The sequence below is a fragment of the Pantherophis guttatus genome, chromosome 1 (assembly GCF_059756535.1).
Source record: "Pantherophis guttatus breed Tessera chromosome 1, ASM5975653v1, whole genome shotgun sequence".
Classification (NCBI taxonomy): domain Eukaryota; kingdom Metazoa; phylum Chordata; class Lepidosauria; order Squamata; family Colubridae; genus Pantherophis; species Pantherophis guttatus.
Window position 1 is genome coordinate 84,858,637 of NC_142063.1, and position 13,110 is coordinate 84,871,746.

Genomic DNA, 13,110 nt, shown 5'->3' on the forward strand with positions numbered 1-13,110 from the left:
CAAATTATATGCCTCTGGGTCAATTTCCCTAAAATCTGTAGAGGGTCTTACGCTAGCAACTTTCTCTTGTCTACTGTATTTCTTTTTTTTATTAGTTTTATTACAATATAGCTTGTTTCTTAACCAAATATTAAGGCATGAGACTTATTTAAATGTGTACACAGTAGTTCTCGATTTGCAACCAGAATTGAGCCCAAAATTTTTGTTATAAATCATTACGGTTGTTAAGCAAGGTACCCATGTGACTACCTCTTACAACAACTGCAATGTACCTCAAAGGATGTAGGAGAACTTGGGAAGCCCAGCTCTAACTGGCAGGTGGAAACTTGCCCTGGATTGGTAGGCATCAGCCAGCTAGGTCCACTAGTGCAGAGGTCTCCAACCTTGGCAACTTTAAGATTTGTGGACTTCAATTCCCAGAATTCCTCAGCGAGTCCACAAGTCTTAAAGTTGCCAAGGTTGGAGACCCCTGCACTAGTGCATAAACCCTCTCCCTGTTCTGCCATTGCCTGGGTTCACTTACCATTCCATCCTCTGGCTCCATTCTGAACTCAGGCTCCATTCTTGCGATAGTTTGGAAGGCTCTTTCCAAACTATTGTAAGAACAATGGTGTTGGCTAGTGTTTTCTCCTCTGGAGAGGAAAACACTAGTAAAGCCTATGTTCTAAAAAGTGCTGTCGGATTCATAACTGTTTTTGACAGATTTGAGATCCATTTCTTCAGAGTGGGAACCTTCTGTCCCCTCTGTTCGCAACTTTCTCTGAAATCCCCCCACCCACCCATTGCCTTTCTGCGGAAGCTGGCAGAGAAGATTGCAAATCACAATCACATAATTGCAGGGCACTTAACAACTGGTCATAAATGTGAGCAGGTTGCCAAGCATTTTAAATGCATTCATGTGACCCAGGGAGGGCAGCGAAGTGCTTTATGAATGTGGACATCATGATTTCAATCTGTCATTAAACAACCAGTCATTACATTGAGGACTACCTGTACAATAGATTATAGACAGACAGACAGATAGATATGCAACGTTGAGTTCACAGATCCCGCTAAACCAAGTTTTTAAACTATAGTTTGTTGCACTGTCATCAGTGGTACTGCTTATTTACAAGATCTGAAAACCTATCCTGTGGTTCAATGATTCCAGTCTTACCATAAGATGGCGCTGTTACATAAATAATGATTGCTGCAAGTTACAATAAAAAGTACCTACAGAGAGAGCCCAGTGTCAAAGAATTGAGGCCTTTGAACTATGGTGCTGGAGAAGGCTCCTGAGAGTCCCTTGGACTGCAAGGCGATCAAACCGGTCAGTCCTAGAGGAGATCAACCCTGACTGCTCTTTAGAAGGCCAGATCCTGAAGATGAAACTCAAATACTTTGGCCACCTAATGAGAAGGAAGGATTCACTGGAGAAGAGTCTAATGCTGGGAAAGATTAAGGGCAAAAGAAGAAGGGGATAACAGAGAACGAGGTGGCTGGGTGGAGTCACTGAAGCAGTAGACATGAGCTTAAATGGACTCTAGGAGATGGTAGAGGACAGGAAGGCCTGGAGGAAAGTTGTCCATGAGGTCGCGATGGGTCGGACACAACTTCGCAACTAACAACAGAGAGGGCCAGTGTTTTCTTTTCAAATAGCCTACATACAGAAAGAATCAAAGAAACCAGGCATTTTTATTTCATATCTAGTTCACCATTCAAGATCAAAAATATATATACTCCCATTCAAAGGCCTTTGTCAGGTTTCAACGTGCTATCTTAACTAAACAGACTTAAAAGGGAGGGGAGGGAGCACCATCAAGACCTTGTTGACTTCTGGTAGCTGCCTAGACTAGTTCAGCAACTGGCCCTAGATCCCACAGCTGACTTTGTGCCTTATGTGGGACTAGAACTCACCATCTCCTGCAGCACCTAGCCCAGTGATGGCTAAACTTTTTGCAGTCGTGTGGCAAAAGTAGGGGGACGGTGAGGGGGTTGCACACACATGTGGCCAGACCCATAATTCAATGTGACCCACCCCCCACGCATGCGCACATGATCCCCCCGCACTCCTCCCACTTTTGGCACGTGATGGCACGGTGAGCCTAGTAGGCCTGTTTTTCGCCCTCCCCAGGCTTCAGAGGCTTTCTTGGAGCCTGAGGAGGGTGAAAACAGCCTTCCCCACCCCCTCAGAGTCCCTCCAGAGGCTGGAAACGGCTCGGTGGGCCCGGATGGCCTGAAAATCAGCTGGCTGGCACGCACATGTGCGCTGGAGCTGAGTTAAGGCAACACTCATGTGTCTACAGATATGGCTGTGTGCCACCTGTGGCATGTGTGCCATAGGTTCTCCATCATGGACCTAGCCAATCTTGGATGAACTCTGAACTTAAGCAATAAAAAGATCTGGGAGAGGATCAAAAGTCGCAATAATGTAGAAATTGAAAAAAATTGAAAAGTTGAGTAGAAATTGAAAAATCTATGTGGAAAAAGTAAAGGCAAACCTCATCTGTACTACTGCTAAGAAAAGACAAACTTCTGTAGTAAACTAAATAAACCTGCAGTTGATTTGACTAGTGTTGCAGATCTACTTAAATACGCCTGCATGCACCTAGACACACCTACTTAATGGTTTCAACTGGAAGAAGACTTTAACCTGCAAGCCTTCACTTGTAAAAGTTTATGCAATCTGATGGGAGACAAAATCATTTTGAATGAGATTTCTTTTTAGCACTGTAGATTGTAAATTCAATACAACCCTGTTAAGTCTTCAAAACAATTATTTAAACCTCATAAAATAATGAAGTGTTCTTTGGCTCTACTGCTACCTCTTATTATTCTATTAATCACAAGCGGGGAAATGAAATTTTTAATGACCAGTCCACTTTAAAAAGATACTTTTAAAAAAATCTTTAAAACTCAGGGACTCAGTATAGGCTGAATTCATACACTGGAAGTGGTTTCCTTTTGTCCTTCAGTTTTGCCTGATTGGAACATATTGAATCTTGTTTAAAAATAAGCCATAGTTTAGTACGTATGAACCCGAACAGTAGTTAATCCCCCCCTTTTTTGGTTAAACCATTAAGTAGGCGTGTCTAGACATACACATGCTTATTTAAATATATCTGCAGCGTAAATCAAACCAACTGCAGCTTTATTTGCTAGAACTGGAAATCTTGGTTTCTGCTGATCAATTTCACAAAAGGCTATGAAAGTTTCCCACTAACATAATTTTGTCAAAGACAATTTCTAAGCCTCTCTCCTTATTTCTGCAATTTCACAATCAGAGAAGAAAACTTTGCAGAATTTTGTTGAATGCAACTTTCTTAGCCTTCTCAAATCCTCTACATGAGATTATTTTATTCACTTCTTCTCAATGTTGTTTTTTCAAAAGGAGAAGAGGACAAGCCATAAATTATCTGCCTTAATTTAAATTGGCACAATTTCAGAGTACTCCTATTACATTGTAATTAATTCCTTTTTTCCAAATTAAAAGTCAAAAGAATGTCTGTAAGAGGACCGCAGAGGTATCTAACAGAGCCATAAGCACTACTATGTTTATTGGGTCTTTCTACACCCAGAGAAAACTTGGAAGACAAGAAAATGTACAAAACTAGCTCTACAACCAGCACACAATACAAAACAGACTGGGATAATGGACTTAATGCTGCATTTTCCCATCTACATCTAGAAAACTGAACTATTGCTCTGTTCTCTCTCTCCCATTGCCAGAACTTTTGTTGTTTGGGAAATAAATAATAATCATGTTTTCCTATTTATCACATCATCAGAGCCATTTTGAAATGAAATGACTGGCAAATAAAATTAATAAATTTCTAGGCCCTTCCATAAAATATGTGAACAGAAAATGGTGATTCTTACTTTAAAGTACTTCACCTGGTGTCACTTTGGAACAAAATTGCAAGAATACCATGTCCAAGCTTCTGGGAACAATAGTTTGACAATATCTGGCAGACCATAAGTTTCCATACTTTATTTTATGGCCAGTAACTTAAGATATTGTAACATTTGTAAAAACTCCTCTTTCCCTTCTTTGCCCCCAAACTAGGGCTTTATAATGCACTCTTTCCAAAATATGAGGGTATTACAAGATTGTTGAAGGCTTACACATTTGTAGGATCCTCTATAATGCAATTATAAAATCTATATTCACAGGCACTTATCATTTTGTTTTATTTTCTTACCAATCTCATTTACATATGGGAGAAGGGAATAGCAAAGCTCTCAACCGGTTTTCACCTTCATTATGTGAGAATGTTCTCAGGAAAGGCAGACAGACGTGTTTTGAAATCGTCTTGAGAAATGCATTAATAATTTCCATTCAAAATGTGCATTTTAAGCAGTATAGACTTTATAATGAAAGATATTCCCAAAACGCAATAAATGATTTGTTGGACCCTTATAAAATACACACAGACACCCCTTTTTTGGGTGGGGGGGGAGGGCTGCTGTTTATTAAATCCCCATTAAAAGTTTGCACAAGCCATCTGCAGCCCCCTTCCTGGGAAGCAAGTCTCGTTCCCCGTTGGTGCTGGCAGTCACCCACGGGCGGGAAGGTTAGACGTGCATCTGCAAAAGGCCAGAGATCGGACCTAGGAAATCTCAAGTCTCCCTCGGCGCGGTTACCTTTACTTCTCTGGCTCGGCTCATGGTCCCCACGAGGCTCTTTTTCCTCCAAAATCCCTCGCAATGGCTCCTCTCTTCTGTCACCTCCGCTCAGACAGCTTGCCCCGCCCCCTCGCGACTTCTGACTTGTTTCCAGCCCGCCCCGCCTTCCTGGTTCCGCCCATCCAGCCCGCCCTGAAAGGATACGTAGAGTTGGAGGTTGCCCCACAGCTCGCATTTCAACGGATGGCCCCGCCCCACGGGTTCTCCCGGAGCTCCTGATTGGCTGGCATCCCGTCGGGTCATTTGCATGTCTCCTCCGCTCGGCGAGCCAGAAGAGAGCAGCGAAGGGAGAAGTTCGCGCAAAAGCTTCTTGCAAAAGTGTCTCTCGGGGGGCGCGGAGGGGGGAAAACACCGGCAGGCAGGCAGGCAGGCAGGCAGCCTCCGCCACCGTTCTGGGTTGCTTTGGGTTTCCTTTCCTTTCTGGGTGAGTCCGAAATTGATTCTGGATCGTTGCTGGGGAAAGGCTTGTCCGCCTTCCGCCGCTTGAGGACTCTCTCTCCTGCTCCAATTAGGCGGGTAGGCATCGCCTCCTCAGAGCCCTGCTGGATCCTCCGCATCTTCTTCTGCCGCGATTTTCCATCCCAAGGCGGAAAAGAAATGATCTCACTCGGCCCGTGGAATGGAGACAGCTGGCACGCGTGAAAACCTGAAGGCACCGCGGGAGCTCCAGCCCCAACCGGACTCGCATCCCGGCGTCTAAAGCCCCGCGATCGTCCTCGGTCGCCTTTGAGAACCGCGCGGGACTGGGCAGCTGCGGGTGCCTCGGAGGAGGGGGACCGCCGCCTTTTCCTCCCTATGGCTGGGATATATAGCTCGCCTTTGAAAACCCTGGAAGACCTAACCTTGGACTCCGGGTATGGGGCAGGGGACTCCTGCAGGTCCCTCAGCCTCTCGTCCTGCAAGTCCAACAGCCAAGCCTTGGCCTCGTCTCAAGCCCGGGGCAACTGGTGGTACTACTCGGGCTCCATGAACAGCCGCAACAACAGCTGGGATACCGTCAACACCGTCCTGCCGGAGGATCCCGAAGTTGCCGACATCTTCTCCAAATGCGCCAAACTGCCCGACCTCGAGGAATTCCCTTGGAGCGAGGAAGACGTGGAGAAGATCCTGCGGAAGGGGAAAGAGGTGACCAAGGTGGGAGGCTTCAGCCCCGAAGCCGCCAGGAGGCTGTCGATGCTCCTCCGGAGGCCGCTGATCCGGATCTCCCGGGAGGCTCAACGCCTGAGCGTGATGCACGCCAAGTGCACCCGCTTCGAGATCCAGAGCGCCATCAAGCTGATCCAGAGTTGGTCCCTGTCGGAGAGTTGCGTCCTGGCCACCGTCAAAGCTCTTTCGCTGTACAGCATGAGCGCCGGGGACGGCTTGAGGAAAGGCAAATCGGCCCGCTGTGGCCTCACCTTCTCCGTCGGGCGCTTTTTCAGGTGGATGGTAGACACCCGGATCTCGGTTCGGATCCACGAGTACGCGGCCATCGCTCTTGCCTCTTGCATGGAGAACCTGGTGGAGGAGATCAAGGGCCGTGTCCTGGCCAGCCAAAACCCAGACGGAGACGGGGCGGGGAGTGAGGTCTCCTCCGAACTTCTCGAGGCGGTGATCAACAACGACGCGGAGCTTTGGGGCGTCCTGCAACCCTACGAGCATCTCATCTGCGGGAAGAACGCCAACGGTAAGGAGCGGTGGCCGGGCAAGTGCCTTTGCCCTTTGGGCGAAATGGATTTTCTTGAGGGAAGACTCGGCTTTAGCGCTTTTCGTGTTTTTAACATCTGTTGTGAGAATCGGAGGATGCTGCTGCAGATTTAGCATAACACCTGGGGAAGTTTCTTGCTGGCATATATGTTTCAGAGGAACCGCGCTTCTTGGTTGGGGATGGTAAAAGAGTGCAGGTGTGCAAAAGACGCAAATGGTAACGACTGGTGGGAGGAAGCAAAATAATATTGTTCTAAGTCAGTGTTTCTCAACCTTGGAAGCTTGAAGATGGGTGGACTTCAACTCCCAGAATCCCCCAGCCAGCACCGCTGGCTGGGGGATTTTGGGAGTTGAAGTCCACCCATCTTCAAGCTACCAAGGTTGAGAAACACTGTTCTAAGTGATCTGCTTTGTGTTGAGCTTAAAAAATAACAAACTACCAACAGAAGAGAATGTTGGTAGCTCAAGGTTGAACGGTGAGGTGCAGCACTGATGATGTTATCTAGTTGGGTAATGAAGTGTCTGCAAGAAAATAACCAAGTTCAGAGAGCCTCAGTGACCCCACAAGTAATGATTTGAAGGGTTTAAAGAAGTACTACTTACAGTGAAATTGCAATATCCTACAGGACTGCACTTAAAAGTTTAGTAGCACTTTCTTTAGAAGTTTGGGGAGTAATTCTGATGAATTTAGACAGAATTGCAGTCTGTTAAATCATTTAAACTGTGGTGACATCCAAAATGTACTATGTAGAATATTTAAGTCTTCAAAGATAATCCATGTAGGTAGTATATGCTTTGCATTTGCTGCCAGAATCCCAAAAATGGAACGAGGTGTGCTAATTAATGGAGAGTGAAAATATAAAATAAGACCAGGTTAACTAAGGAAAGTAAATGCTATGTAGAATCAGTCAGTTCAAACAGTGATTGTAATTAATTAATGTTTATTACACAGGTAGTCCTTGACTTATGACCACAATTGGGAATAGAACCTCTGTTGCTAAGTGAGGCAGTTGTTAAGTGAGTTGCCACCCAATTTTATGATCTTTCTTGCCAAGGTTGTTAAATGAATCACTGTAGTTGTTAAGTGAATTTCATGGTTATTAAGATGGATGGGAAGGTCACAAATGCCCATCTCGTGACCACAGAATGCTGCAACCATTGTAAATACATGCAGGTTGCCAAGCACCTGAATTCTGATCACACGACTATGGTGACGCTATGATAATCATAGGTGCAAGGACCAGTTGTTTGTCAGTTCTTTTCAGTGCCGTTGTAATTGTGAGGGATCAACTAAACAAATGGTTGTAAGTTGAGGACTACCAGTACATCATAGAATATGATTGAAATAATGAGGATGATATTACAGAAGCAAAGGCTGGCTTCTTTTAAAAGCAAACTACAAAGTGATTTTTTTTTTTTTTGTATTTTTCACACTTCATATTAATCGCTTTTTCTTTTTAAGCCAAGATGGGTCACACATTTTTCACCAGCATGCCGAAGGTTTTGCTTCAGTCAAGGTTACTCATGGGAAAGCCTATTTGTTGAACAAATAGTGGAGCTTAAGCTAGTCAGGCTAATTCATTCTTTTGATTTAGGAAGATCTTGCCTTCTTAAGAAACACAAGATTTTCTGAACAAATTTCCTTTTCAGTTCCATGTACAGATGACAGGCAGCTGTGTCTTACTTCATTACAGCAATTGGACAGCATCTTCTATTATCTTTGAAAGCTAGTTTAAAGGTTCTGATACAATTGTGTCCTCTTTAATCTCTCATCACTTCCTGGCTCTGAAGATTCTCATAGCTACACAATTCTTTTCAGAGGGATCTTTTGGAAAATATCAAGAGCATTTGACAACATTATTTTTCCTTTATTTTTTAACTGAATATTCAACCTACAATCCAAAGTGATTCAGGACAGGCATAGGTTGCCATCTCATTTACATTCTCTATGTACTAAATCTTAAACATAAATAAATTTAGCTGGATAAAAGCCTAAACACTGTATATAGTTTTGGAAATGGGGATTCCTCTTGTCCCTGCTCAGAATATAATAGCAATTTTCTGAGTTTTTTTTTCTCATAATATTTACTTCTTTATGTCATTGCATTTATTAGAGCCACCCACTCTAGAAGATTCTGATTGGCTGTATATTGCTACCAGCTCTAATGCAGCTGGTAGATAAGGTGTAGCTAGCTGAACTTTACGGAACTCACTATATCATGTCTATTAGATGACTCACAGTCAGTCTTTAAACTCTCTCACCCATCCCTATGTTACATTCTGTCTAAGTTCCTGGGAGTGTAATGATAATATAAAAGAAATGTTCCTGGAAATAGTAAGGAAAAATGTGAAAATCAAACCGAGTACTGTCTGGTTTCAACTTGATGTCACTAGAGCTGTACTGCATCAGTTTCACCAAGGGTGCTGATACTTTATGTCAATTACAGTTTTGTTTTGATTACACAAGTTGATAAGTAACTTTAAAGCAGGAAATGACTAAGGGTCTTCCATTTAAAGGCTGGGTTGTCATCAGCATATGGCAGCATATATTGACTGTGAGAAAAAGCTCGGCCTGTTGACAATTCCCATTCACAAAATAATAGTGCTACAGACTGAATTTAGCCCAGATCAACTTCTGCCCTTCACTACCAAAAGAATGGGAGAGTCCTCCTGGATCAGACAAGAGTCTGTTAGTCTCACAGTGACAATCAGATGCCTATGGAAAGCACAAATATAGGCCATGTTTCTCTTTCTGTTTTCTTTCTGCCTTTCTGTCTTTCCTTTAAACAAGTTTACATCCCTTTTTTAAAATTCTTGTTTAGCTAGGAAGTCTCCTTTTTGCTCTAACAGCTTTCTTGATGCCATTTTTAGCCATGCTGAACAGCGATGGACATAATTTGACCTTGTTTTACCTGCAGTACAATTCTAGCTGAGTTCCTGTTGTGGTGATGGTTTTCAATAGCCGCTAAATATTATTGAAAGATTTAATCTTTCTACTTTCTCCATCAACTTTCGTAATTTGTTTCACTTCTTGTTTTTAAGATGTATGTTTTGAAGTTAGAAGTGACAGTCCTGGATTTGACAATCTGCCTTTGATAAATTAAGCTTGACAGCAAAGCTATTACCATGTGATTTGGTGCTTCCTATGCAGAGGGAATTGCAATGGAAGGCATGGCTGGAAAAGCTGCTAGGAGGAGGCAAAAGACTGGATTGGGAAAGAAAAGATGGGCTGTGGTTACTCTCTCACTAAAGCTGTGCAGGGAAAGAAAATTCCAAAAGCAACCCTTTCCTGTGTTTTGCAAGTTGCAACAGTTTAAGAGAAGCTAATTTTTCTTCCTGACTATTCAAAAGCAAAAGCAGATGTCAGGAATTAAGCAAAAGTAAGCCTTCCCATTTAAAAAAATGTTTTTAAAAGTTACTTTTTGTCTTATTTCCAGTGAAACAGAAATTTTATTTTATAAAGTTGCACATTCTTATCATTGATTTATTTAACGCAGAAAGATGTATTAAAATAAGAGGTGGATTGATTTTTGTCCAATCCTAGCCACAATCAAATCATTAGTTTGATTGGAGGTTGTACAAATTCATTTTAAGTGGTCACAGGTCACAACAGTTGAGAACTCTTGTTTTAATCTGCTTCCATTACATTCCAGTATGGATGGAATGCAGTATTTTCACCCTCATTCTCTACAAATGATTGATCCTAAATTGGAAACTCCCCAAGTCTTAATTTTTTTTCCCCCTGAGGTCAGTTTATGCCAGCCACTTTTCAAAATTAAACTAACTATCTATTGAGAATCAATTCTCATTTTTAACATTTTTATTATCTACACAAACTTTTATATCACTCCTTTCTTTTTACAGTCCACTTTATTAGGAATAAAAGCAGTGAATAAACAGAAGTATCATTATCCCATTGCTACATGGTACTGTAGGTGCACAGCTCAAAGTATCTGGAATGTCTGTCTAATCATGATGCTGATTTAGAGACCAGCCAAAGAAAAAGATTTCTTTTTAAATGAACAAACTGAATGGACAGAGGCTTGTATTATATGAAAAGTTAAGGAGGTATGAAAAGAAATATTTATCAGGATTCAAAATATGAAGTAACTGTGTTACAGTCATGAATTGGATACAAAGCTTTGATTTGTCATGCAAAGGATGGGTTTCATTTCACAGTGGTACATGCTTTTTTAGACCATTCTATCAAATATATTTATTTATATATAAATTCTGACTTCCTGTGCCCACATGTGCATTTAATTTAGATTTAGGAATGTATTTATTGTGTTAACAAGGAACATGGAATGCAAGACATGGAGTCCGTGAAGTGCACTTGATTATTTGAACTTTGCAAAATGAAACTGAGCAAGTGTTACTTTAATTGGGAAAAAATGGAGCTTGATTTTTCAATAGAAATTAATTTATTCTTTCAGAGATAAGGTAGCAACAATACCGGATGGTTAAGTTGATTCAATTTCTCATAGCAGGAATAAGATTTGTTTCAAGATATACAAATTCTGCACTTCCAATTTGAAGATTAAAGACTCAGATGGTCAGTCATTTCATCCAACCCAGATTTTATCATTTGTTTTCTATATCCACTAGTGCCATGATGGTGAACCTATGGCACGCGTGCCCGAGGTGACACGCAGAGCCATCTTTCCAGGCACGTGAGCTGTTGCCCATCTCATTTGCAGCTGTGCATGTGCATACGCCACAGCTGGTGTTGGTGTCTCCGGTGCACATACGTGCAATTCATAGGACCCAGCTGGTATTTGGAGCTCTCCTGCACATGCACACATATTAGTTAGTTAGTTAGTTAGTTAGTTAGTTAGTTAGTTAGTTAGTTAGTTAGTTAGTTTATTAAACTTCTATACTGCCCTTCCCTCGAAGGACTCAGGGCAGTGTACAGCCATATTAAAACAAACATATACTCACAAAATTTAAAAAACAATTTAAAATAAATATATAAATTTGGCCCTTATGTTAAAAACTACAAACACCCAATTTAAAATACATTTTTTAAAGCCAGCCCGGCCTGTTGGAACAAAAGAGTCTTAAGGGCACAGCCAAAGGTACGTAGGTCGGGGATCATGCGAACCTCCAGGGGCAGTTCATTCCAGAGGGCAGGTGCCCCCACAGAGAAGGCTCTCCTCCTGGGTGTCACCAGTTGACATTGTTTTGCCAATGGCACCCTGAGGAGTCCCTCTCTGTGGGAGCGTATTGGCTGGTGGGAGGCTATCGGTGGCAGAAGGCGATCTCATATATACCCAGGTCCTAAGCCATGGAGCGCTTTAAAGGTGGTGACCAGCACCTTGAATCGCACCCGGAAGACCACCGGGAGCCAGTGCAGCTCGCGCAGGAGAGGTGTTACCTGGGTGCGCCATGTTGCCCCCATAATCACCCGCACGGCCGCATTCTGGACCAGTTGGAGCCTCCGAGTGCTCTTCAAGGGGAGCCCCATGTAGAGAGCATTACAGTAGTCCAGACGGGACGTGACGAGGGCATGAGTGATGTTTGTGCATGCTTGCGAGAGTACTTGTGTGCAGCGCACACATACTTAGATGGCATTCATGTGCATGCATTGCGTGCATGAAAACAGCACACATGCGCAGATGGTGCAATTGTGCAGCACGGAGAGCTGCAGGAAACCTGCATGCATGCGCAGATTGTGCAGTTGTGCATTCAGTGCATGAGGAGCCACATGAAAGTTGCACACATGCGCAGATGGTGTGGTTGTGCACGCAGCACACAAAGCTGTGTGAAAGCCATGCGCAGATTGTGCAGTTGCGCATGCAGTGCACGGGGAGGAGCCACGCGTTAGTGCGGATAGCACGTGCACGTACAAAGCATGTGAAGCGCATACCTATTTAGGAGTTGGTGAATAAAAGGTTCGCCACTACCGCACTAATGTGTGATAGTGATTCTGCTGAAGAAGAGGTCTCTGAAACCTGAGTGATTGTTTCTAATAAAATTTCTAGAAGTGACCTGTTGCCTCTTTAATTAGTTCCAGATCTTCTGAAGAGAAATATTCTGGATCTTGGGTATAACATTAGCCAGAAAGATACTCTGACCTAAGGAGACTCTTTAGACCAACAATAGTAGAAAATAGCACTTTACACAACCTGAAATTTGGCCCTGGCATTTTTTTAATGGTGACAGTTTTCAATAAAAGTTACTATAGATTTGGGAAAAAAATAGATTCTTGGTTTTGTAAAAGGAATAAAAGTAAGTGGTTTTTGCATGGTTTCTGATTTTCAAAATGTAAATTATGTGTAAGTGGAAAAATACTGAGTTATTATCTTAGAAAATATAAACTGCTTTTGGATGTTGTAGAGATATCTATTCTTTGGATGAAAAAAAGAGAGTGCTGGCTCATCATTTTTCTAAGCTGTATACTTTGCACTAATTATCACTGCTTAGAATCACTGGGGAAATCTTCAATAATTAATACAAGCCTTCTGCTTCTCTAAAGTCTATCTAGTAAATATCTTAAAATAAATGCTGGCTGTTGATGTAGCTTCGCTCCTTACTTTAAAGGCCAAAAACAGGCCTAAAAGTTTCCAGGAGAGCAACTGCATTTATTACCCTTGGTGAGGATTACCTTGATATCCTAAAGTTGCTTTAGTCATGATTCAATTTAGGTATGACTTCAGAAGGTAGGTGGTCATCAGCCATTCTTTCCTATCTCCCAGGAATAATAATGCTGATTTATCTTGCCCAATGGGAATAAGTTGCCAGAAAATCATGAATGTG

At 42.6% G+C, this 13,110-nt stretch overlaps 2 protein-coding genes across 2 annotated transcripts in view; one reads left to right on the forward strand and one right to left on the reverse strand.

The window, feature by feature from the left end:
• LOC117665455 (catalase-like) overlaps nt 1-4,745 on the reverse strand; it is a 56,030-nt gene extending 51,285 nt beyond the window's left edge. Inside the window, exon 1 of the mRNA XM_034417348.3 lies at nt 4,624-4,745. Within this exon, the coding sequence (XP_034273239.1) occupies nt 4,624-4,647 (24 nt within the window). The 5' untranslated portion in view covers nt 4,648-4,745. The remainder of the gene's footprint in view (nt 1-4,623) is intronic.
• Nucleotides 4,746-4,906: 161 nt separating this feature from the next.
• Nucleotides 4,907-13,110, forward strand: part of ABTB2 (ankyrin repeat and BTB domain containing 2) — a 150,812-nt gene continuing 142,608 nt past the window's right edge. Inside the window, exon 1 of the mRNA XM_034417345.2 lies at nt 4,907-6,331. Coding sequence (XP_034273236.2) covers nt 5,461-6,331 — 871 coding nt within the window. The 5' untranslated portion in view covers nt 4,907-5,460. The remainder of the gene's footprint in view (nt 6,332-13,110) is intronic.